This window comes from Manacus candei, unplaced genomic scaffold (genome assembly GCF_025592945.1).
Source record: "Manacus candei isolate 608988 ecotype Guabito, Panama unplaced genomic scaffold, ASM2559294v1 h1tg000031l, whole genome shotgun sequence".
Classification (NCBI taxonomy): domain Eukaryota; kingdom Metazoa; phylum Chordata; class Aves; order Passeriformes; family Pipridae; genus Manacus; species Manacus candei.
Window position 1 is genome coordinate 906,088 of NW_026138079.1, and position 23,918 is coordinate 930,005.

Genomic DNA, 23,918 nt, shown 5'->3' on the forward strand with positions numbered 1-23,918 from the left:
TTTGCACTGACACGATGTATTTCTATTTATTTATCTTCTCATCTTAAAATTATATTTTAAATTTCGTTTATTATACTATTTATATATTATTGATATAATATTTCTAAATATATTTCTAATTGCATATAGCTATATTGAATATTATAACTGATAATATTTATATATTATGTAATTTATTATTAAATTCATATATTTATTGTATTATTAATATATAACATTTGTTATATATTATGTGATCACAATATATAATTATATATATTACATAATGTTATGTATATTTTAAATGTTATACTAATATATATTTTAGATAAAATATATAAATATATAAATATATATTTTATATAATATATCAATATATATTAATATATATTTTATATAATATATAAAAAATATATATTAATATATTATATATAACAACAAAGTACTGCAGGGATATTCTTTAAGAATCCCAGGGCACCAGAAGTGCCACTCTTTGACAAATGGGATTATTTGTCATTGCTGCCTGTGCCAGATAATCCAAACTTCTTGAAAACTTGCTGGAGTGATGGATCATTTTGGGTAAATTTCTAGGAATGTGAGCAGGACTTCCTGCAGTTCCTCCAGCCAGAGTTCCCTTTGAGCAGTGATGGCCTTGGTAAATTCTTGGTTTCACCACAGATGGTATTTCCAATCTTATTTTCCACGGAGGCAAAAAAAACCCCCCAGCCCTTAAAGCTGTCCCTGATAACTGATATCCCATTAAAAAACCCTCCTGACCCTGTGGGCTCTCAGGACAAATTACTTCATCCAGGTTCTCAGAAAATACTTTGGCAAACCTGTACAATTTGTGTCTCGGTTTTACAACAGAACCCCAAAGGTGTTGGAGTCACAGGACAGCAGCTCTTGATTGTTTGCCCCGGAACCAGCTGGAATATCAGGAAATCCTGATCTGACAGAAAGAGGTGCAGTTTGGGGAGTTTGCTCAGGGCTGCTGAACCATCAGGAAGCGCCAAATGACTGTAATTAGTAATTACCCGCAGTGAGAGCAGCCCAGCTGTGCTCGAGGTGCTGGGGAACCAAGGAACTCGTGCCTGAGCAGGGTTTCCTCCTGGGCTCACTCTTGGAAAGTCCTGGCCTTTTAACTCGTTTCCTCTTTCCCGCAGTGTCCAGCATCCCAGAAACAGCCTCGGGATTATCCCAAATCCAGCCCCGTTGTCTGGGTGGTGCCCTTTCCCTAAGGCAGCAAAAGCAAAGCATAATCTGAACAAAAATGGTGTCAGGGGCAGCTTTTTTAGCTTTTCTTCGGAGCTGCCTTCCCTCTCCTTCCCCGAGGGATTCCTTTCCATCCAGGGATGGGCTCCGGCCCCGGGAAAGGGCAGGGGGTTCTCCTGCCCAGCAGCTCTGGCGGTACCTGATGCCTTGAGCTCCCTCTGCTGACCTCGGAACAGCAAATTAAGAACCAGCTCCATCAAAGTCTCTTAAAAAGAGACTGATTTCAAATTTAAATACCCAAACTAGGCAGGAATTTTGTGCCCCAATCCTTAGATTCTTGCCTGTATTCCATACCTACATATTTATGAAGGACTGGGTGTGGAGTGAAGCAAAGCTGTTATTTAAAGTATGTCACAGTACTGATTATTTTTTAAAATTTTTTGTCCTTCTAAAATTTCACATGAGAGTCAAGGTTGGTGTATAAATGTGTCATTTGGTTTAAAAACACCTCTTTTTAGCTACTGACTTTGGAAAGAAACCTGTACTTCAGGTATAGCTCTGCACACAAATACCACAAAGTACACCAAGGTGGTTGTCATTATTATTATTATTATTATTATTATTATTATTATTATTATTATTATTATTATTATTATTATTCTCTAATACCAACCACAGATATTTGTCAATTATTTGAAGACCACATGGCTGCTTTGGGCCCACGTGGCCAGTTCTTATCCTGACTCATAAGACTTTTGGTTCCTTAATGGCTCCTCCAGAGTTGTTTCTTTGAGGATTTGCCCTGAGGACTCTGATATTTGGAAATAAATGTCCAAAATCCATTCCCTGCAGCAGAGAATCCCTGAGTCCTGCACATTTAAACTGGGTCAGACACATCCCACAACCATTAAGGTTGGAAAACACCTCCAGGACCGTGACCCCACCACCTCCCTGGAGGTAAAACACCCCCAGGAAATTCCATGGTTGGAAAGCTGAAAAATCTGGAAGATGGTGGTGGTTTGGTGTCTTTCCCCTGTGGGAGGGATGAAACATTTATAGTCCTTTTAAACTCGTGTTGGCATTGAGGCTGTTAATGTATAAATGGGACACAATCTAAATTGTGTCCGGATTTCCAGCCCCAGGAAGCAGCTGCTGAGTGGACTCTCCTTCCCCCTGCCTGTCTCAGTCACTCCTGGCTGTCCATGTTTATAAAACGAGGAGCATCCACCTCCTCTCAGTTCTGCCGAGTTCCTTGCCCGGGTCACAGCAAATTTCCTTTCACACCTTCCTCACAAACTGCCTTTTTTTTTATTGGGAGGCCCTTGGTGACCTCCTAAAAGCTCGTTGGCTTTGCTGCTGTGGCCAATTTTCCCTCATCCCTCACTTTCTTGTTCAGATCAGGGATTAGAAACAATTTTTCCCTGCAGGAGTGGTCAGGCCTTGGAATAAGTGTCCCAGGGAGGTGGTGGAGTCCCTGTGTCTGGGAGTGTCCCAGAGGTGTCTGGATGTGGCCCTTGGGGACAGGGATTAGGGGTGATGCTGGTGGTGTGGGATGTGAACCTTTCATCACCAGAACCAATATTTGATCAGAGAATGTGCTTCAGGGTGTGCTCTTCAAATTGATTTTAAGTCATTTCTCTTTACCTCACTTGATTTTAATGAATCTGTTTTCAGCTCCTACTCCATCCCTTTGAAAACTCCCTCACCAGAAAGTGCAATCCTGCATCAACGTGGGATCCTTGTCCAGAGGGACCATGGAGATGCTACCAGGGCTGGAGCCCCTCTGCTCTGGAGCCAGGCTGAGAGAGCTTTAGACCCTTGCAGGGCCTAAAGGGGCTCCAGGAGAGCTGGAGAGGGACTGGGGACAAGGGATGGAGGGACAGGACACAGGGAATGGCTTCCCACTGCCAGAGGGCAGGGATAGATGGGATATTGGGAAGGAATTCCTGGCTGGGAGGGTGGGCAGGCCCTGGCCCAGGTTGCCCAGAGAAGCTGTGGCTGCCCCTGGATCCCTGGAAGTGTCCAAGGCCAGGTTGGATGGGGCTTGGAGCAACCTGGGCTGGTGGAAGGTGTCCCTGCCCATGGCAGGGGTGGCACTGGATGGGCTTTGAGGTCCCTCTCAACCCAAAGCTTCCCTGATTCTGATTCTCTCTAAATGTCACTATTTGAGGAACTTGCCTTTTTCAGCCACTGTGGTCTTTCCGTTACAACAACTATTCACAGCTCTCAACACCATGCCCAGGCATCTCAAATGAAGGGTGAAGTTCAGCCACCAAGACACACCTTTTCTTAGAAGTGATGATCTGCAGGCCAGGGTTATCTCCAGGAGATATATGGGCTGTTTATCTCTCCACATAAGTCCAGCTGGGTTTGCTGTTGTATAAAGTGCTCTGAGCAGGCTGTTTGCATGACTAACTCCTGTACTTCCTCCCTGCCTCAAGCAGACTCGATTTCATCAGGAGTTACTGTAAATGAATCACTAAAACCGTATTTTTTTTATGTTAAGCCTCCCAGCCTGCTGAAATGCAGACTTTGCAACAGGCTCAGGGCCTCCAGGAAAGCCTGTTCTGGTTCTCAATTTACCAGTAAATATCCTAAATCCTGCTCTGGTTCAGAACATGCAAACAAAACACAGGGAGGGAGGTGTTGCTTTTTTCCATTGTCATCTCCCCTTTTAACAGGCAGAAACAGTGTCACCCGAGCCTCACATGAAATCATGGAGTCATGGAACAGTTTGGGTTGGAAGGACCTCAAAGCCCATCCAGTGCCACCCACACCTTCCACCAGCCCAGGTTGCTCCAAGCCCCATCCAACCCAGCCTTGGACACTTCTAGGGATCCAGGGGCAGCCACAGCTTCTCTGGGCAACCTGGGCCAGGGCCTCCCCACCCTCCCAGCCAGGAATTCCTTCCCAGTCTCCCACCCATCCCTGCCCTCTGGCACTGGGAAGCCATTCCCTGTGTCCTGGCACTCTGGGTCCAGTTTGCTGCTGTGCCTGTGAGTGGGAGAGGAGAACCTGGAGCTCAGTGGGGCCAAGCTCCTGCTGTGACACATTTGCAGTAACTGCTAAAGAAATACAAGTATTTCCTGCCTTTTGCCTGGATATCAACTGCTGGCTGGTGTGTCTTGGGGTTACAAACACTTCCCTGTGCTACCACATGGAAATACCAACTGTGACAGCTCCAACTTTCCAGTGAAAACTCAAATCTCTTCCCTGGGATGACATAACTTCTCTGTCTGTGCCTTTAGGTCTAGCACCTTCCAGTGCTTGAGGAGAGAAGGCTCCAGGGAGAGCTGAGAGCCCCTTCCAGGCCTAAAGGGGCTCCAGGAGAGCTGGAGAGGGCCTGGGGACAAGGCATGGAGGGACAGGACACAGGGAATGGCTTCCCAGTGCCAGAGGGCAGGGTTAGATGGGATTTTGGAACCAAGATGTCTTGCTGCAATTGCAATGCCCCTTTACACATCTAAATACCCTTCCATGACCTCCAGAAGGCCCCAGCTGGCAGAAGAGGGTCCAGATCATCCCAGCTTCCTCACACACGTCAGCAGAGCCACCACAGCAAAGTTTGCAGGGGGAGGATTTGAGGCTGAACAGACCAATTTGGGGCTTCTCTAAGACCTTTATTCCTTTTCACATCAGGCCAATATCAAACAGCTCAATTCCACTTCTCTTCCAGGAAGAAGGTTGAAAATCCAAGCAGCAAACACCAGCAGCTGCTTTTAATGAGGTGAGAGTTTGAAGAGCTTTTGGCAAAATAAGTCTGGAATTTGTTTAAGGCTTTGTGGTTTGAATAGGAGGGAGATTCTTCTTTATTTGCTTCCTTGTTTCAGTTTCTTAACAGAATGTGGTTCTTTGCATGAGACATCTGGAAGAGGAGGGGGATGGAGGAACACAAGGAAGGGGTTGATTTGCCTCTCAAACCACTCTGGTCCTAAAATTGCTCAGCTCCTGATCACTACCTGATGTAAGAGGTGTCCCTCAGTCTGTCAATGGATTCATTTCAACTCTATCTATGTGTTATTTTTGGAGAACTTCCTTATTTTTTGTGAATTCAAATGTATTTTCAAGGTTCTGCGCCAGAAATTTGGCTGCAGAAAAATCACAGGATCATTTATTTATCCCTTCCCGTCTGATTTGACATTGACTTTGCTTTCTGCTCCCTAAGCTCGAGGAAAATAAAGCAATATACAGAATTATCTCTGAATCTGTAGGTTCTGCAGATTCCCTGGGTTCAGGATGTCAGGATCAGATGTTGCATCTCCTCCAGCTCTCTCTTCTCTCCATTAAATCCCTTTATTCTCTGTTCTCTCTGTTCTCCTTAAGCTCCCAGTTTTAAGAAGTCATCCCTCATCCACTGAGGGTAAAACCCACCCATTCCATTTTTTCCATGAAGGCACAACCATTTTGACCTCCCTCCTAACAGAGAAGACTCTCAGAGAGTAATTTCTTGGGCTTTGACTTAGGAGGAAGCTCAAAGTAAGAGAGAGATGAGCTGGGATGAAACCCAAAGCCTGCCCAAGTTTTCTCTCCGGGCTGGGAAAGGGCAAACACACATGGCAAGGGCTGGGATTTCTGTGACAAACAGTGTCTGGGAGCAGCAGGGAGGAGGGAAACCCCTCTGCCTCAGTCACCTCTCGAGTTTCTTTAGTTTCGAGTTGCTCCACGTTTCCCCTGTGAATCAAACTCTTGTTAGTGCCTGAATGTGAGCTGCCACCCCAGTGAATGTGCTCCTGGACACGCTGTTCTGCAGTTTAATGTCCCTGCTCAGGAGCTGTGGGGCTGGCACAGCTTGGCCTGGGCGCCTGTCCCAGAACTGCCCCTGCAGCGGATCCAGACGATGCATGGCTGGAATTCCTGCGCTGGCTCCGAGGGTGATTAAAGGATCTGTGTCAGCACAGGGGAATCCCAAAGAGAAGCGCCTGGAGCAGAGGGTTTCAGCAGAACCGTTCCGAGGGGTGAGTCACACCTTCCCAGAAGGGTTCAGGGCAGGGTCAGGCTTGTCGAGTGCAGGGAAAACAGGCTCAGTCTGCAGCTGGCTGACTGTAATCTCCATCACCCCTTTCGGCTCGTCTCATGGTGATCATCAACAACCGTCAGTTGGCCGCGTTTCCTTTTTTTTCCTTTTCTTTTTAAATAAATTCTCTTTTCTAACATTCATCATTTTTGTCAGTGTTAAAAGGCTTTAACCTTTTAACAGTTTCTGACCTGTTTTATTGCTGCTCCTCCCTGCAGACGGAGGATCTCTGCCCTGGGAGCTGCAGGAGATAAGAGGAGGGCTAAGAGAAAGGGAGAAATCTCTCTTTCGGTGGGGAAAGGGCTGAAGTGCAGCGGGAACCGGGTGTTCATCCGAGCTCAGTTGGGAATCAAAGCTGCCCAGCCCTTACTGAGTGCTCTGACCACGAGACTCTTTCTTTGTGCCAGCTCTTCTTTCCTTGTGCCAGCTCTGCTCAGGAAATTCAGGCAGCCAAACATCATCTGTACTAACTGAAGATGTTTTAAGTACCCTAACCCTGCACGGGTTCCTCTGCTGGCAATCCTGCTGATTGCCTAATAATAATAAAAAACCCCCATATTTTCTCTGTGAAGTGTTTAAGAGTATTTTGACTTTGTTCAGGAGACACATGAAATACCCCCCTGCTTTATGGTGCTTTTAACTAAAGCCGTGTCAAAGCTCTTACATTAAAACCTAATTTAAAACCTAAAAATTAAAATCCCTGCTAGTGAATTATTTTAAAACAACCCCTCTATTAAAGCAGCGATGGTGGGAGGAACGCAGCCTCCCGGCACCACCTGGGGCGTTTTTAACCCGAATATTGTGTTATCAGCAGCCTCAGCGAAGGGGTGCGGTCGGGGGTAACCACGGGCTGGTGTCAGGCTCGATGCAGCCGGAGAAAAGTGGGGAACTTCAACCACTTCATGGCGAGATTTTCTCACATCCACCGCACGCAGGGGCAGGGACCGGGACAGGGGCTGGGGACAAGGGACAGGGGCAGAAGAGGGAGTAGGGGCAGGGAGAGAGACGGGGACAGGGGCAGGGGTAGGGACAGGAGCAGTGACAGGAGAGGGAGAAGAAGCAGGAGAAGGGACCGGAGCAGAGACAGGGGCAGGGGTAGGGACAGAGACAGGATCAGTGACAGGAGAGGGAGAAGAAGCGGGAGAAGGCAAAGGACAGGGGCAGGGGTAAGGACAGGGGAGGGACAGGAGCAGGGATAGAGATAGAGGAGGGACAGGAGAGGGAGAAGAAGCGGGAGAAGGGACCGGGAGCAGAGACAGGGGCAGGAGAAGGCGAAGGACAAGGGCAGGGGGAGGGACAGGAGCAGGGACAGGGACAGGGGAGGGACAGGAGAGGGAGAAGAAGCAGGAGAAGGCAAAGGACAGGGGCAGGGGTAAGGACAGGGGAGGGATAGAAGAGGGAGAAGAAGCAGGAGAAGGCGAAGGACAGGGGGAGGGACAGGGGAGGGACAAGAGCAGACGCAGGAGAGGGATAAGGAGCAGGACAAGGGGCCAGGGCAGAGACAGGGGGCAAGTGCCGGAGCAGGGGCAGCCCTCGGGGGGAGGCTGTACCACATCCCCTTCCCCATCGCCGGATTCCCCCCGGGGGCCCCTCCCGAGCGGCTCAGGCGGGGCCAGGGCTGGCTCTGCCTTCTCGGGGGGCGGAGGAAGAGGAGAAGGAGGAGGAGGAGGAAGAAGAGGCGGACGGAGCCGCCGCACCGGGATATGGAGCGTGAGGCCCCGGCCCGGCCCAGGTAAGCCCGGCCTAGCTGAGCCCGCCAGCCGGGCCATGCCGGGCCGGGCGCCGCTGCTGCGAGGCCTCCTGTTCTTCTTCCTCCTCATCCTCGTCCTCCTCCTGGGCTCGGCGGGCGCAGGTGAGTCCGGGGGGTGCGGGTGGGTGTGCAGGGGGATGCTCTGGAGCCCCTCAATCCCGGCGGGAGGAACCGCGAGGGGAGGCCCCGGGCACGGCCCCGGCCCCGTCCGGGGCCGGGGCCGTGCCCGGGGCCTCCCCTCGCGGTTCCTCCCGCCGGCTTTCCGTGGGCCTGGAGGGGCTCGATTCGCTGAAAAAATCCATTAAAAAACCCTCCCCAAACCCAACAGATTTCTTGTTTTGGCGGTTTAGCAAAAACACTGATTTTTTTTTTTTAAGGGCCCCGGTCCTCAGGGATCGCTGAGGGCAGGCCGGGAGCTGTGGCGCGGCCCGCCCAGGCCGAGCCGCTTTGCGGCTTCACACTCCGCCGTGCGAAAGCTTTTTTTGAATCGCGGTGTGAAGGAAAAAAACCAACCAAACAAAAAAAAACACAATCTGAGCGTTGTTTTTGGCGGCCGCTCTGAAAAGAATTAGGTGTGGGAAACTCCCAGGAGAAAGGAAGGGTTGGAGGGTTTCGGCCTTTCCCTGCCTGAGGTGGTTCGGGGTTTCTGGGCTACCTGGGCATGCAGGTGCTGGGTTTGAAGTGTTTGTTGCTTTGGGTCGTGAAAAAAAACAGGCGGCGAAGGAGCCGAGCGTGTGATTTCAGGCAGTAATGTCACCGCCCTGGTCGGGGTGCGAGATCTGGCGGAAATGTTCCCTGGGTGTGTTGTGAAAGCAGCTCCTCGGTGAGCAGTGAGGGCCCCCTGGCACGAGGCATCCTCATGTTCAGCTGCAGAACCAGAGGTCTGATGACTTTTGTCGGTGGTTTTTTTTCAGCTGGCGGGGGAAATGATGCGTTTCCAGACACTGATATAGGGCAAAATAATCCGTGTGCAGACATGGGATCCCAGACTGAGCTGGGTGGGAAGGGACCTTAAAACCCATCCAGTGCCACCCCTGCCATGGGCAGGGACACCTTCCACCAGCCCAGGTTGCTCCAAGCCCCGTCCAACCTGGCCTTGGACACTTCCAGGGATCCAGGGGCAGCCACAGTTCTCTAGGATTTCTATTCCAGGGCCTCCCCACCCTCCCAGCCAGGAATTCCTTCCCAATATCCCACCTAACCCTTGTCCTTCACTGGTCTTTTCTGTCTTTGTTCAAAAGGGGGGAATTGCTGCGTCTTGTGTTTCGTTCTCAGAGCTCTCTGGGATTTTGTAGCCTCGGTGTGTGTCATGTCTGAGAGCACAGATGACTGATGGTGTGAGATACCTCACCACATGCCAGACCAGCAGTGAGAGTGCAAGAGAGAATCTGTGTGGCTGGGAGGTGAAAGCTTCTCATGAACGAAGGTTGCCTGAGGCCTTTAAAGTACCCAGGGTTGAACAGTGTAGGGAGCTGGAAGGAATCTCACACAGGTTTGCAGTGCTGAATGAGGCAGTGGGGGCCTGGGGCTGTGTTTACTGAGAGCACTGCTCAGACTTGAGGAAGTTAGTGACAGACCTAATTAAACCTTTGAGAGAATCCCAGACTGGTTTGGGGTGGGAGAGACCTTAAAGCCCATCCAGTGCCACCCCTTGCCATGGGTGGCAGGGACACCTTCCACCAGCCCAGGTTGCTCCAAGCCCCGTCCAACCTGGCCTTGGATACTTGCAGAAACGGGGCAGCCACAATTTTCTGGGAGAACAAGGGCTCAACTATTTTTTTGTATTTTGGACTTAGGGTTTAATGCAACTTAATGTAGAAATCAAAAAAACCCAAACTTTTTAACATTATCCCCATATTCCCAAAGAAGTCTTGATCTTGTGATCTTATTTGTCTAAAAATAAATAAACTGTATCTTAGGAGATTACTGTCTCCAGAACACAAAATGAAATCTGCTGTGGGATATCATTTCATGCCATGGTTGTCTTTGTCAGGCCAGGCTGGACAGGGCTTGGAGCACCCTGGGCTGGTGGAAGGTGTCCCTGCCCATGGCAGGGGTGGCACTGGATGGGCTTTGAGGTCCCTCCCAACCCCAACCATTCCCTGGTTCTGTGATTCTCACCGTGTAAGGGGATCACTGCACAGACAGAAACAAGTCAAGTGCAGAAGGAAAATCTTCCTCCCTCCTGAGACAGCAGTGAAAGTGTTGCCCAGCAAGGCTGGTCCTTGGAGGTTCTGGGATACACCTGGAGAGAGCCCTTAATAGCCAGGAGTGATGCTGGAGCTGGCCTTGTCCTTGTCTTCCTGTGTGTTTAGGTTCTCCAGGCTGCTGGTTCTCCCTGTTTGCCAGCTCCCCTCTCCCTCCAGCTGCTCCCCCCTTCTCCTCTGCCTTTCTTTGCTTCTGCTGCCCCCCATTCCCCAGCCCTTGGCTCTTTCCCCTTTGCTTGGCTGCTCTCCCTCCCTCCCCTGGGTTTATCTGTCCCTCCTCTGCACTGTGCCTGTCCCTTGGCCCTGCTCCAGCCTGGGCAGATCCCTCCTCCCCTCTGGGCCTGCAGGAAGTGGCTCCTCTGTTGTGGAGACACAACACCCTTCGCTCTTGGCTTCCCTGTCGCTTCCTGAGCAGGTGCTGGACTGTGACTGTGGTCTGTGCACACCCAGGAGTGTGACTGTGGTCTGTGCACACCCAGCAGTGTGACTGTGGTTTCTGCACACCCAGCAGTGTGACTGTGGTCTGTGCACACCCAGCAGTGTGACTGTGGTTTCTGCACACCCAGCAGTGTGACTGTGGTCTGTGCACACCCAGCAGTGTGACTGTGGTTTCTGCACACCCAGCAGTGTGACTGTGGTTTCTGCACACCCAGCAGTGTGACTGTGGTCTGTGCACACCCAGCAGTGTGACTGTGGTCTGTGCACACCCAGCAGTGTGACTGTGGTTTCTGCACACCCAGCAGTGTGACTGTGGTCTGTGCACACCCAGCAGTGTGACTGTGGTCTGTGCACACCCAGCAGTGTGACTGTGGTCTGTGCACACCCAGCAGTGTGATTGTGGTCTGTGCACACCCAGGAGCTTGTGGTGTGGCAGAGTTTGGGTGGGCACCCCCCCCAACAGCAGCCACACCTCGAGCAGAGGCCTCTGTCCTCTCCCACATGGTGAAATGCATTACAGAGTTGGCAGAACTTGAGGTTTGTGAGTGGAACTGAAGGGGTTTTGTCTCCAGCTGTCCCCTGGGAGGTGTCACTGAGGTGACCTCAGTTAACAGGGGGCAGATGGTCAGGGAAGATGTGTTCTGGGTTGTGAGGACAGTCAGATGTGGGATGCAGGTAACTGGAATAGATGAGCTGCTGTAATGACCAGGGGTTGGGGGCCCTTGGGGAAGGGTTTAGAAAATGTGTCCTGTGAGGAGCAGCTGAGGGAGCTGGGGGGGTTTATCTGGAGAAGAGGAGACTCAGGGGAGACCTCATTGCTCTCCCCAACTCCCTGACAGGAGGAGGCAGGGAGGGGGGTCGGGCTCTGCTGCCATGTCCAAGGGAATGGCCTCAAACTACACTAGGGCAGGTTCAAATTGGAGATTAGAAATAATTTTCCCTGTCAGAGTGGTCAGGCCTTGGAATAAGTGTCCCAGGGAGGTGGTGGAGTCCCTGTGTCTGGGAGTGTCCCAGAGGTGTCTGGATGTGGCCCTTGGGGACATGGATTGGGGGTGACTGTGGTGGTGCTGGGGTGGGACTGGGAGATCCTGGAGGGCTCTCCCAGCCTTGATTCTGGGACCTTTATTTATGGCTTCATGGGCCTGGGTGGGGTTTGTTGTTTTGTGCTGGACTTGGTACTTTGGTACTTTCAGCATTATGTTCTGCATGGAATGAATGAAAACAGGGAGTTCAAGTCGTACAAACAGAGAATCCCAGGCTGGTTTGGCTTGGAAGGGACCTTAAAGCCCATCCAGTGCCACCCCTGCCATGGGCAGGGACACCTCCCACCAGCCCAGGTTGCTCCAAGCCCCGTCCAACCTGGCCTTGGACACTTCCAGGGATCCAGGGGCAGCCTCAGCTTCTCTGGGCAACCTGGGCCAGGGCCTGCCCACTGAATTGTATCAGTGCCAGTGCAGCTGGAAACGAGGTGAGGAGGAGGAGGGGGAGGAGAAATGGTTTTGCCTGAGCAGCAGTGCAAATGTGGTGTATGGTGATAGTACTGCAGATGTGATACGTGATGACAGCAGTGAAATTATGACACGTGGTGAGGGAATTTGGAGACCAAAATTTGGTCGCTGTGCACTTGAACTTTTCAGTAATTATTTTTATTCCTCTTCTTGCTTTAGAACCTTCTCCCCATTTACCGGCTCCAGAGGATGTGGAGATTTATTCCTATAACTTCCACAGTTTGCTGAGATGGTCTCCTGTTCCAGTGGAGAGAGGCTTGGTGTTATACACAGTCCACTATAAAACGTGAGTAAACAGTTCTAAAATAGCTCATTTTGTCCGAATTCAGTAACACAATTGGTTTGGAAACCTGAAAAGTGTAAATATGAATAAGCACAGAAACGAGAGCATGTTTTTTATCCCAGATGCTTTTGTGTATCTCCAAAAGCAGCATCTGAGAGGCTGTGATATGTCCCCTGAGCTGAGGAAAGATTGGAGACGTGAAGAGCAGCCAGAAATGTTGGCCAGTTCCCTGCAGAATTTCAGTCTGATTCTCTCTGGTTAATTTTAATTTTCCCATTTAAGTTTGATTTCCCCCGGGGAGATGGAGGTGCTGAGGGGGCCCTGGGGTTGTGCCCGGGTGAGAGCCGTGGGTTTGTGATGTGTTATCTCCTTACCCGAACCGTCTGGGTGGGAGGGGTTGTGTTTGGGTGTGTTTGGGTGCTTGCACTGTTCTGCCGTGTTTATTTGTGCTTTTCTGGCGAGGCAGAGGGGCCTTCCCTGTGTGGAATGAGATGAACTGTACCCGGATCCCCCGGCCCCAGTGCGGGTTCCCCCTGGAGATCCAGAAGCGGCGCTGGACGATCTTCCTGCGCGTGAGGGCCGAGCTGGGGCCGCTCCCCTCGGCCTGGGTGCAGGCGGGGCCCTTCGTGGCTGAGAGGGACAGTAAGTGCTGCCTTTGCTGTCACTGGCTCTGCCTCTGGCTCTCTCTCTCCAAGGAGATTTCTTTGAGAAAGCTGTTCTGCATTTTCAGCTCTGTTGTGCAGAGCCAAGGTGAGAGGGTTGGAGGTGTTTGCCCACAAAGACAACGAGGTCTCGCTGGGATTTGACACTCCCTGGTTCTGCTGTGGGGGGTCAGGGCTGTCTCAGCAGGTGTCACGAGAGAAACAGGGGTTTCCTGGGGTGGTTGAGCCTTGCCAGAGCCACAATGTTCTTTTGCTGAGGAGTTTTCCACTTTCTCATTTCCCCCCTGAGCACTGCTCACGTGAACCCCTTGGATTTGTGGCAGTCTGAGGCAAACCCACCTGCTTCTGCTGAACAGATCCCTGTCCTGATAAATACCAATGGTCTGATAAATGTAAATTGTCCTCATAAATATGAATAGTCCTGACAGATATAAATTGTCCTGACTGCAGTGTGGAAGTGTCAAGGACACTTCTTAAATTATAGAATCTCAGACTGGTTTGGTTGAGAGGGACCTTAAAGCCCATCCAGTGCCACCCCCTGCCATGGGCAGGGACACCTTCCACTAGACCCTGCCAGGGGTGATTTTCCTGTCAGTAAGTACCACAGGCAGTACTTCATTTGTGTTTTTTATGATTTAGACCACAAGAGTATTTCACAAAAGGAAATCGTCATGTTTACCCTGAAGGTCAGATGGAGACATCAAAGCAAGGAGGGGGAAAGCAGTTATTTCTCTTCCAGTCTATTGACTCAAAGCACTGTGGTTTTTAGGGAACCTGGAATTTGTGGCTGGCTGATCAAAGGAAAAAAAATGGCCAGTAACTGCAGATGAACTTGGGTATTTTCTAGTTAATGTTTACTGAATTACCAGCTAGGTAAATATTGTAAATTTATTAAGTACATGAGGAAATGTTTTCCCTTTCTTGAGAAAAAGCTGTTGAAATTTATTATGTTTCCTGGGAGTGTCCAGGGAAGGGTCTGGAGCAGCAGGAGGGGCTGAGGGAGCTGGGGGGGCTCAGCCTGGAGAAAAGGAGGCTCAGGGGGGACCTTCTGGCTCTGCAACCCCCTGACAGGAGGGGGGAGCCGGGGGGGGTCGGGCTCTGCTGCCAGGGAACAAGGGACAGGAGGAGAGGGAACGGCCTCCAGCTGTGCCAGGGGAGGCTCAGCTTGGACAGGAGGAGGAATTTCCTGCTGGAAAGGGTGGTCAGGCCTTGGCAGAGGCTGCCCAGGGAGGTTTGGAGTGCCCAGCCCTGGAGGTGTCCCAGGAAGGCCTGGCCGTGGCACTCAGTGCTCTGGGCTGGGGGACAAGGTGGGGATGGGGCACAGGGGGGATCCATGGGCTGGGAGGGCTTTTCCAGCCCCAGGGATTCTGTGGAGCTGGAGCCAGTCCATGAGCTGTTGTGCATCCCAGGGCTTCACTGCTCTCTCTGTGTTTGTTTCCAGCCACTCTGGGCCCCCCCAGGGTGAGCAGGGTGAGTGCCAGCTCTGACTCGCTGCTCCTCAGTGTCACCCCCCCTTTCATGCCTGAACCCGGGGACAGTTTCCAGTATCGTGTGTTCTACTGGGAGAACACAACAAGGACCACGAAAAAGGTGAGAATTCTCTCTTATTTCCTTTGTTCCTCGTGCCTTGGAGGCTGGGATGTGAGTCAGTGGCTCTTGGCAGAACAACAACTGGAAGAAGAAAACGACTGTGTTTTGTCTCTACCGGTGAATGTCACCACGGGGAGTCCTGGGAGGTTAATTTTGCCTTGACACAAGTCCTGCTGCATTGCCAAACTTAAAAACCCATCTTCCTCTCCTCCATGTGGAACAAAGGCTAAATCCCATTGCAGATCAGGGTAGAGAATCTCTGCCAAAGGTGACTTTTGGTTCCAGGGTTTGCTTAGGGAATGTGGAAAACTGGAGTCTCCTTCCTCCTTTCCTGTGCTGGGAGCTGCAGGAGCAGCTGCTGGGGCCTGATGTGCCTGTTCCCAGGGCACAGAAGGTTGTTGGAAACATGCTGGGATGAGCTGGGATGAGCTGGCCCTGTTCATCCTGAGACTTGGTGTTGGTCCTGTCCCGTGCTCCTGCTGCTGCCTGGGGCCTTGGGAATTGTGTTGTGCACAGGCCAGTGTTGCAGGGGAGGTATTAAGTTAAAAAAAAAGGAGGAAGAAGCTTCCAAATTACATAAATCTAAAGTCAAATATTTAAAAAACAGAAGCAGAAAAATATTAATTTATTTAAGAAAAATAATAACATTTAAAAAACCCTTTTGCTTCAGAGGCCTTGGTAAGTCACCTCCCTTTCCTTCCTGTCTTGCACCAAATGTGTGTTTTTCTGACACTCACCCAATACCTTCATTTGAGAGGCAGGAAAGAAATGGGGAAGGCTCTACTCAGGGTTTAATTTTTCCCTGCCCCCCCTATATTTTGCTCTTTGCCTGAGCTGCTGCATCAAAACATTCAGGAAAGCTGGAATATATTTCACTGCCTCTCTTGTGTGGGAAAGCTGAATGATGGAAAAAAAAAAAAATCTGGGTTTTTTGAATGGGAAACTTAAATGGGGGAGGGATATTTGTGTTGGGAACAAGGCTGGTTTTACAGTAACACCTTTTTTTTTTTTTTGTCTTTTAAACAGGAACAAGAGACACACAATACAGTATTCCAAATTGGAAAACTAAAGGAGTCAACACTTTATTGCTTTAGCCTTCAAGTTGAATTCGAGGGAGTCTATGGTGAACTGATAGGACAGCAAAGTGCCCCAGAGTGTCACAGAACTGCCATCAGTGGTATGTGGGGTTGGGGCATTTTGTGTAGAGTGGGATGAGGTAGAACATGAGTCCTGGATCACCTGGTCCCTTCCATACCCAGTTGGTTGGGAGTGCTGAGGGCACCACAGAGTTCACAGCTGTCATTGAGGGCAAAATAATCAGGAATCATCAGTCAATAATTAAGGGTCTGTGTTGGGCTCTTCCTTCATAAATCCTACTGGAATACAGGATAATGGAGTTTGGCCCCCTCTGGAATCTGAAGTTGATCCCAGGGCTGGAGCCCCTCTGCTCTGGAGCCAGGCTGGGAGAGCTGGGGGGGTTCACCTGGAGAAGAGAAGGATCCAGGCAGAGCTGAGAGCCCCTTGCAGGGCCTAAAGGGGCTCCAGGAGAGCTGGAGAGGGACTGGGGACAAGGCCTGGAGGGACAGGACACAGGGAATGGCTTCCCAGTGCCAGAGGGCAGGGTTAGGTGGGATATTGGGAAGGAGTTCCTGGCTGGGAGGGTGGGGAGGCCCTGGCCCAGGTTGCCCAGAGAAGCTGTGGCTGCCCCTGGATCCCTGGAAGTGTCCAAGGCCAGGTTGGACGGGGCTTGGAGCAACCTGGGCTGGTGGGAGGTGTCCCTGCCCATGGCAGGGGTGGGATAAGACGATCCTTAAGGTCCCTCCCATCCCAAACCATTCCATGATTCCAGGAATATGAACCTGCTGTAGGTATATGGATTTTTTTTCCTGCTTTTCCAGAGGCAACCAGGGCTGGGTTCATCACCCTGCTGTGTCTCTCGGGGTTAGTCCTTATAAATCTGGCTACAGCTGGTTTGCTGCTCCTGTGGAAACACCGCAAGAAAATCAAACAGTCGTTTCAGCCACCTTTGAAAATCCCCTCCCACTTCGAAGAGGTACGTGCAGAGGTTTTGTGTTTCTGCTGCAAAAGAGGGAAGAGGAACCAGGGCAGTTGTTGCCCAACAGGAATAAACAACTGTTGTCTCAGGGTGACTTGTCTGATGCTGATCTCCCACCTCATTCCTCTGTTACTGAGCTGGATGACATTTTACTGTGTGCTGAGACACAAACTCTGCTGGGCTTTCCTGTAAAACCCCGAGGATGACTCTGCCCCGGGTTCCTGTTCCCCTTTTTTGGCTCGTCTCGGCCCTCAGGCCCCAAACTGGGGCTCTCTTGGAGCTTTTCCTCTGTTTCCTGTAGTGGGGGGTTGACCTTGGCTGGGCACCAGGTGCCCACTCAGCTGCTCTGTCCCTCCCCTTCCCAGCCCGACAAGGGAGAGAGTAAGGTGGAAAACAACTCATGGGTGGGGAGAAGGCAGTTTATTTAAAGCAAAAAGTAAAGCCAAGCTTGCATGCACAGAAGCCAAAGAGAGCAGGGTTTGTTCTCTGCTCCCATGAGCAGCTGTGGTTGGCACTGCTGGGAAGCAGGGCCTGGGGACATGGATGGATCCTCAGCAGGAGACACTGGAGACAGCGAATGCCCCCCTCCTGCTCCTGCCTCAGCTCTTACATCTGAGCTGAGCTCACGTGCTCTGGAATATCCAATCCAGCAGACCCCATCATCCCTTTCCTCCTCCTGGCCTCCAGTCCTGTTCCTGCTCAGAGTATTCACTGTCTGCCCCCTGCCATGCCAGACCAGAGGTCCCCTCAGCAGGATCAGAGCAGTTGATTTCAGTCCTGTTACATCTGAGAGGTCGCTGTTTTCTTTCTTGGGTCTCTGTGGCAACTCCCTGGGCAGCTTTCCTGGGTGACCCCTTCTTAACAGTTCCCTTCCCTCTTCATTCCTGTGCTGGGGCTTCCAGCTCAGAGGTGGGTTCCCCATCCCACTTCTTCGTGGCTTCCCCCTGGTCACACAGAAAGAACCAGAGTTCACCACATGGCCCGAGCCTGGGGCTTCCTTTCCCTCTGCCCGGGGCAGGAGGGGACTGATCTCTGGGGCTGCCCCTGGGAGATGAGGTGCTGGCCTGTGGGAGTGAGGAGGTGCCCAGAGTTTCTCCTGCATCTCGAGGCCAGGAGGACATCACCTGCAGTTCCTGGATCCATCTTTGGGTGATACACTGGTACCAGGCTGTCAGAATGTGACCCGGGGGCGCTTTGAACCACCTTCCTCCACGTGGCCATCGTGCAAGGAACATCCTCTGGCTCTTTGGGGGTGTCATCCCTTCTTAGGCTACTAGAGATGATTTCCAGCACTGCTGATTCTCTCAAGCACTGGATACTTTCATCTGCAGTGGCCCCACTTTCCTGGGGAGCTCCTTAGATCTCCCTTGAATGGATATCTCTCCCTCATGCTTGGGAGGAGCCATTTCCAAAGACTGCAAATTGTTCTCTGCTTTCCAATTCCTCTTTCAATTTGACTGTCTCTGGCCAGGGATCCCAGCTGGGCTTTGTGACCTTCCAGTAGTTGAGCATCAGCCCCATTGTCCCAGCATGGAAGCAGCCAGGCAGGAATCTGCTCACCAGGCTGGCAGCTGGAATCTTCCTGCCAGTCCCGGGGTTCTGAGGAGGTCAGAGCCTGGGTAACCTTGGTTTGCTGTTGGATTTGTCTGACTGCCTTTGGTGAGGGATCAGCTTTCTTATCTGTCCCCTCCCCTCCTTCTACTCCTTCTTCCTCTTCCTCCTCTTCCTGCCTTGCCAAACCCTGCTATGGCCCTGTCCCTTGCCTTATCCATCTCTTCCTTTTCACTGCTGGGGCAATGACTAGTTGTGGTTTGGGTCCCTCCAGGGCACTTTGGGTCCCTGTCTCATCCCTGTCCCCTCCAGGGCACTTTGGGTCCCTGTCTCATCCCTGTCCCCTCCAGGGCACTTTGGGTCCCTGTCTCATCCCTGTGTCCCCCAGGGCACTTTGGGTCCCTGTCTCATCCCTGTCCCCTCCATTGCACTTTGGGTCCCTGTCTCATCCCTGTGTCCCCCAGGGCAGTTTGGGTCCCTGTCTCATCCTGTGTCCCCAGGGCACTTTGGGTCCCTGTCTCATCCCTGTGTCTCCAGGGCAGTTTGGACTTGATGATCTCAGAGGTCCTTTCCAACCCATCTGATTCTATGATTCTATGCAATATATATATACATATATCTAAAACTGTTACCATAGCATGCAATATATATATATAAAAATATATCTAAAACTGTTACCATTGCATGCAATATATATATATAAATATATCTAAAACTGTTACTACAGCATGCAATATATATAAAAATATATCTAAAACTGTTACCATTGCATGCAATATATATATATATAAATATATCTAAAACTGTTACTACAGCATGCAATATATATAAAAATATATCTAAAACTGTTACCATAGCATGCAATATATATATATATAAATATATCTAAAACTGTTACCATAGCATGCAATATATATATATATAAATATATCTAAAACTGTTACCATAGCATGCAATATATATATATATAAATATATCTAAAACTGTTACCATAACATGCAATATATATATATAAATATATATATAACTGTTACTATAGCATACAATATATATAAAAATATATCTAAAACTGTTACCATAGCATGCTATATATATATATATATATATAAAAAGATATATCTAAAACTGTTACCATAGCATGCTATATATATATTTATCTAAAACTGTTACCATAGCATGCTATATATATATATATATATATATATAAAAAGATATATCTAAAACTGTTACCATAGCATGCTATATATATATTTATCTAAAACTGTTACTATAGCATGCAGTATATATATATATATAAATATATATCTAAAACTGTTACCATAGCATGCAATATATATATATATAAATATATCTAAAACTGTTACTGTAGCATGCAATATATATATAAAAATATATCCAAAACTTACTATAGCATGCAATATATATATAAATATATCTGAAACTGTTACTATAGCATGCAATATATATAAAAAACTATTACTATAGTAATATAAATATATTACTGTATTATTACTATATTAATAATTGCTACATTAATTATTAATATATTAATCTATTGTTAATATAGTATGTATTAATATGTAATTATATATTATATTATATATGGTTACATAGTATATTAATATTTTATTGCTATGTTATTAATTATTACCATATAGTATCAGTGTGGTAATATTACTACATTATAGTAATGGTGCTATAGTAATATCAATATATAACCATTACTATAGCATGCTATATATATAAAAAACTATTACTATATACTATTTTAATACATTTACAAGGATCTTTTTACTATTTTAATACACTCACTTATTAAAATAGTAAATGAATCCTTGTGCAGGGTATTTAAATAGTAAAAAATCCTTCTGTGTGTATTAAAACAGTAAAAAAATAATTGTACAGGGCATTAAAATACTAAAAAAAGCCTTGTAAGTGCAATAAAACAGTAAAAATATCCCTGTACAGGATATTAAATAGCAAAAATATCCTTGTACAGGGTATTTAAACAGTAAAAAAATCCTTGTTCACTGTATTAATTTTTAAAAAATCCTTGCACAATGATTTCAAATAGTGAAAAAATCCCTTGTACAGGGTATTAAGACAGTAAATAAATCCATATGTGTATTAAAATAGTAAAAATATCCTTGTACAGGGTATTAATATAGCAAATAAAATCCTTGGAAGTGTAATAAAATAGTAAAAATATTCTTGTACAGGGTATTAATATAGCAAATAAAATCCTTGAAGTTAATAAAATAATATTAAAATCCTTGTAAGTGTATTAAAATAGTGAACAAATCTTTGTAGGGCTATTAAAACCCTTGTAGAAAAGTCCTTGTAGAGGGTAATAAAATAGTAAAAAAATCCTTGTAAGTGTATTAAAATAGTAAAAATACCCTTGTGCAGGGTGTTAAACTAGGAAATAAAATCTTTGTGTATTAAATAGTAAAAAAATTCTTGTACAGGGTATTAAAATAGTAAAAGATCCTTTTAAGTGTATTAAAGTAATAAAAAAAATCCTTGTAAGTGTATTAAAATAGTAAATAAAATCCTTGTAAGTGTATTAAAATGTTAAAAAAATCCTTGTACAGGGTATTAAAATAGTAAAAATACCCTTGTGCAGGGTGTTAAAATAGGAAATAAAATCTTTGTGTGTTAAAATAGTAAAAAAGTCCTTGTGCAAGGTATTAAAATAATAAAAAAATCCTTGCAGAGGATATTAAAAGAGTGAAAAAAAATCTTTGTACAGGGTATCAAAATAGTAAAAAAATCCTTCAAAGTGTATTAGAATAGTAAATAAAATCCTTGTAAGTGTATTAAAATAGTAAAAAATCCTTGTAGGTGTATTTAAATAGTAAAAAGTAGGTGTAATAAAACAGTACAAATATCCTTGTGCAGGGTATTTAAATAGTAAAAAAAATCCTTGACCAATATATTAAAATAGTAAATAGAATCCTTGTATTTAAATAGTAAATAAAGTCCATGTAAGTGTATTAGAATGGTAAAAAAATAACTGTACAGGATATTAAAACAGTAAAAACCGAAATGTGCAGGATGTTAAAACAGTAAAAAAAAAAAATCCCTGTATATTTATCAAATGGTCTCCTGGTACACGTTATGAATAGAGGAAAAAAATCCTTGTAAGTGTATTCAAACAGTAAATCAAATCCTTGTACAATGTATTGAAATAGGAAATCAAATCCTTGTACAATGTATTGAAATAGGAAATCAAATCCTTGTACAATGTATTGAAATAGGAAATCAAATCCTTGTACAATGTATTGAAATAGGAAATCAAATCCTTGTACAATATATTGAAATAGGAAATAAAATCCTTGTACAATGTATTGAAATAGGAAATAAAATCCTTGTACAATGTATTGAAATAGGAAATCAAATCCTTGCACAATATATTGAAATAGTAAATTAAGTCCATGTAAGTGTATTAAATAGTAAAATATCCCTGTACAGGGTATTAAAATAGCGAGGGGAAAAAAAGAAATTAAGGAAAATAAGGCACTGGGCTGAACTTTTAGAAAGTGTGTTTCCAACAGGCCTCTCCTGAAGCCCAGGGGTACAAAATTCCCGGGAATTCCAGGCAGTTCCTGCAGTTTCCAGGAACATCCCGGGATTCCTTCCTTCCCAGCAGGATCTGAGCTCTCAGGGCCCGAGTTACAGGGAGCCCAAAAGCCAAGCTGGGCTTCATTTCTGTCTGGAATTGGCTGAAATGGAGGTTTTGGGGGGGTTTTGTTTTTAACACACCTGGAAAAATCATCCCGTTGTTCCTCAGCCTTGGTGGGAGTGCAGAGGAGGTGGAATCATCCTAATCCATGTTCATTTTCATTATTATCTTTTATTGGATTATCATCTTTTATTTGATTATCAGCCTTGGGAAGCCTCATGTGGGAGGGAAGGGGAGCAGGGAGGAGTGGAAGCAGGAGAGGGAAGTGCCCAGGGATTTGTGGGGCCAGGAGAAGGTGCAGCTCTGCCTGACCTGGATCAAAGCAGGGCCTTGGAGCTCATTTCTCCATCAGGCACTCGCTGGGTTCCTGCAGCTGGAGGTTCTTAACTCAGAGGGATTGGCCAAATTTTATTAAAAAAGCCCCCAAAACACCCAGCCAGGACCTGCAGCTGCTTTAACTCACTCGAAGGGATGTTTGGGTGGTTGGTTTTATTTTCCTCCCCCACAGAAATAAGGTATTTTTGACTCGTTCAGTGCAGTTTAAGGAATTCCAGGATGGAACATTCCCGTAGCTGTGGATTCTGGCACGAAGCAACTTGTTGTCTCTGGAATTTCTTACACATGGACAGGGATCTGAACTGTTGTTTTCTGGATTTTTGCAGTTCCTCAGGGACCCTGGCATGCCTGGCTTGGAGGAGCTGGACAATTCCCCGGAGGATGAGCCCCAGGCTCTTGTGGCTGGAGAAGGAATCCAAGCCTGGAGCAGCAGCCCAGGGTGACAGCTCTTCATCCAACACCCCCAGGGACAGGGGAACCACAGAAGAGCCCCCCACTGAGTGTCCCCTGGCCCAGGGCTTCCAGCAGCTGCTCCCAGGGCGTGGCTGAGCAGGGACAATCCTGAGCAAAACATGGACCCTGGGATGTGTCTCAGGGGCTTCTCCTGAGCTCCCCCAGCACCTCCTTCTGCCAAGGACACTGAAAAGGAGGAACACGGAAGGGAAACAAACACTAAACTCAGAAAATAGTTAAATTCCCACCCCAGGTTGGAATAAAGCTTTGAGGAATTGCAGCACTTTACAGGAGGGTGTAGGAGAACGTGGGATTTTTCAGGGAGTGAATCACTGCAGTGTAAATTCCTTTTATAGCTGATTTTCTTTTGTTGGCAATAATACTCTTGTTATATCCACCCCACTCTGCTTCTCTGAATCATTTTCAGCACATGGCAAGCTAAAAAGAAATTTGTTAGTCCTTTCCCCAGGATGAAGCTGTGCCACAAACTCCTCCCTGAGAGGCCTCCTCCCATCTGCTTCCTCACAGCCACACCAGTGCCCTGCACAGCCAAACAGACTTGAAAATAACATTTAAACCACGTATCAGTCATGATCAGACACTAAAACCTCCTGTTCACCACCAGCAAAGGGAAAGTTGGCTGAGAGAGGTGTTTTGAGTGCCCTAAAGCAGAAGAGCCCACGTTCAGCCTCCTGTGGGGTCTGGAAGGTGTCCAATAAAGCACAAAGAACAAGTGAACCACTTCTGCACTAAAAAGATGGGGTTTAATTGACGCTTTTTCCTGGGTTTGATACAAATTGTGTAAAAGAAAGGAAAGAAAGGGGCTTGTCTGTTTGCAGGTGACTCAGGGGAGGGCCCTGGGCCCTGTCAGAGCTGGGGGTAACTGAGGTGAGGCCCTTCCAGCCTTTCCAGGGACACTCCAGGCCAGCAGAGGCCAAAAGCTAAATGAGGTTAGTTTGCCTTGTAGAACTAATCTCATCCCCTGGGATTAGGCAACCTGCTGGCACAGGGGAGTTCTGTGAGGGCTGAGTCACGTTTCATGGCTGGAGGGATTGTTTGAGCTGCAGAATATCTGCTTTGAACCACCCCCTTCTCTGGGCTGGGCTGGGCACAGAGGGGGAACCACAGCTCACAGCAGCAACCACCTCATGCACAACAGAGGGCACAACTGTTAAAACATCTCCTGGGAATATA

General features: G+C 47.7%; 1 protein-coding gene and 2 long non-coding RNA genes across 3 annotated transcripts in view; 2 read left to right on the top strand and 1 right to left on the bottom strand.

Annotated features, from left to right (window-relative positions):
* Positions 1–23,918, bottom strand: part of LOC127472701 (uncharacterized) — a 250,451-nt gene that overhangs the window by 218,493 nt on the left and 8,040 nt on the right. The gene's annotated exons all lie outside the window — the stretch shown is intronic.
* Positions 7,597–23,122, top strand: IFNGR2 (interferon gamma receptor 2). Its single transcript, XM_051791256.1, has 7 exons — positions 7,597–8,057; positions 12,268–12,394; positions 12,858–13,033; positions 14,495–14,643; positions 15,670–15,820; positions 16,542–16,696; positions 22,598–23,122. Exons 1-7 carry the CDS (start codon positions 7,973–7,975, stop codon positions 22,712–22,714), a joined length of 960 nt encoding a protein of 319 aa, XP_051647216.1. The 5' UTR covers positions 7,597–7,972; the 3' UTR covers positions 22,715–23,122.
* On the top strand, positions 19,992–22,008 carry LOC127472709 (uncharacterized). Its single transcript, XR_007905119.1, has 2 exons — positions 19,992–20,626; positions 21,119–22,008. It is a non-coding gene; the product is annotated as an uncharacterized LOC127472709 (long non-coding RNA).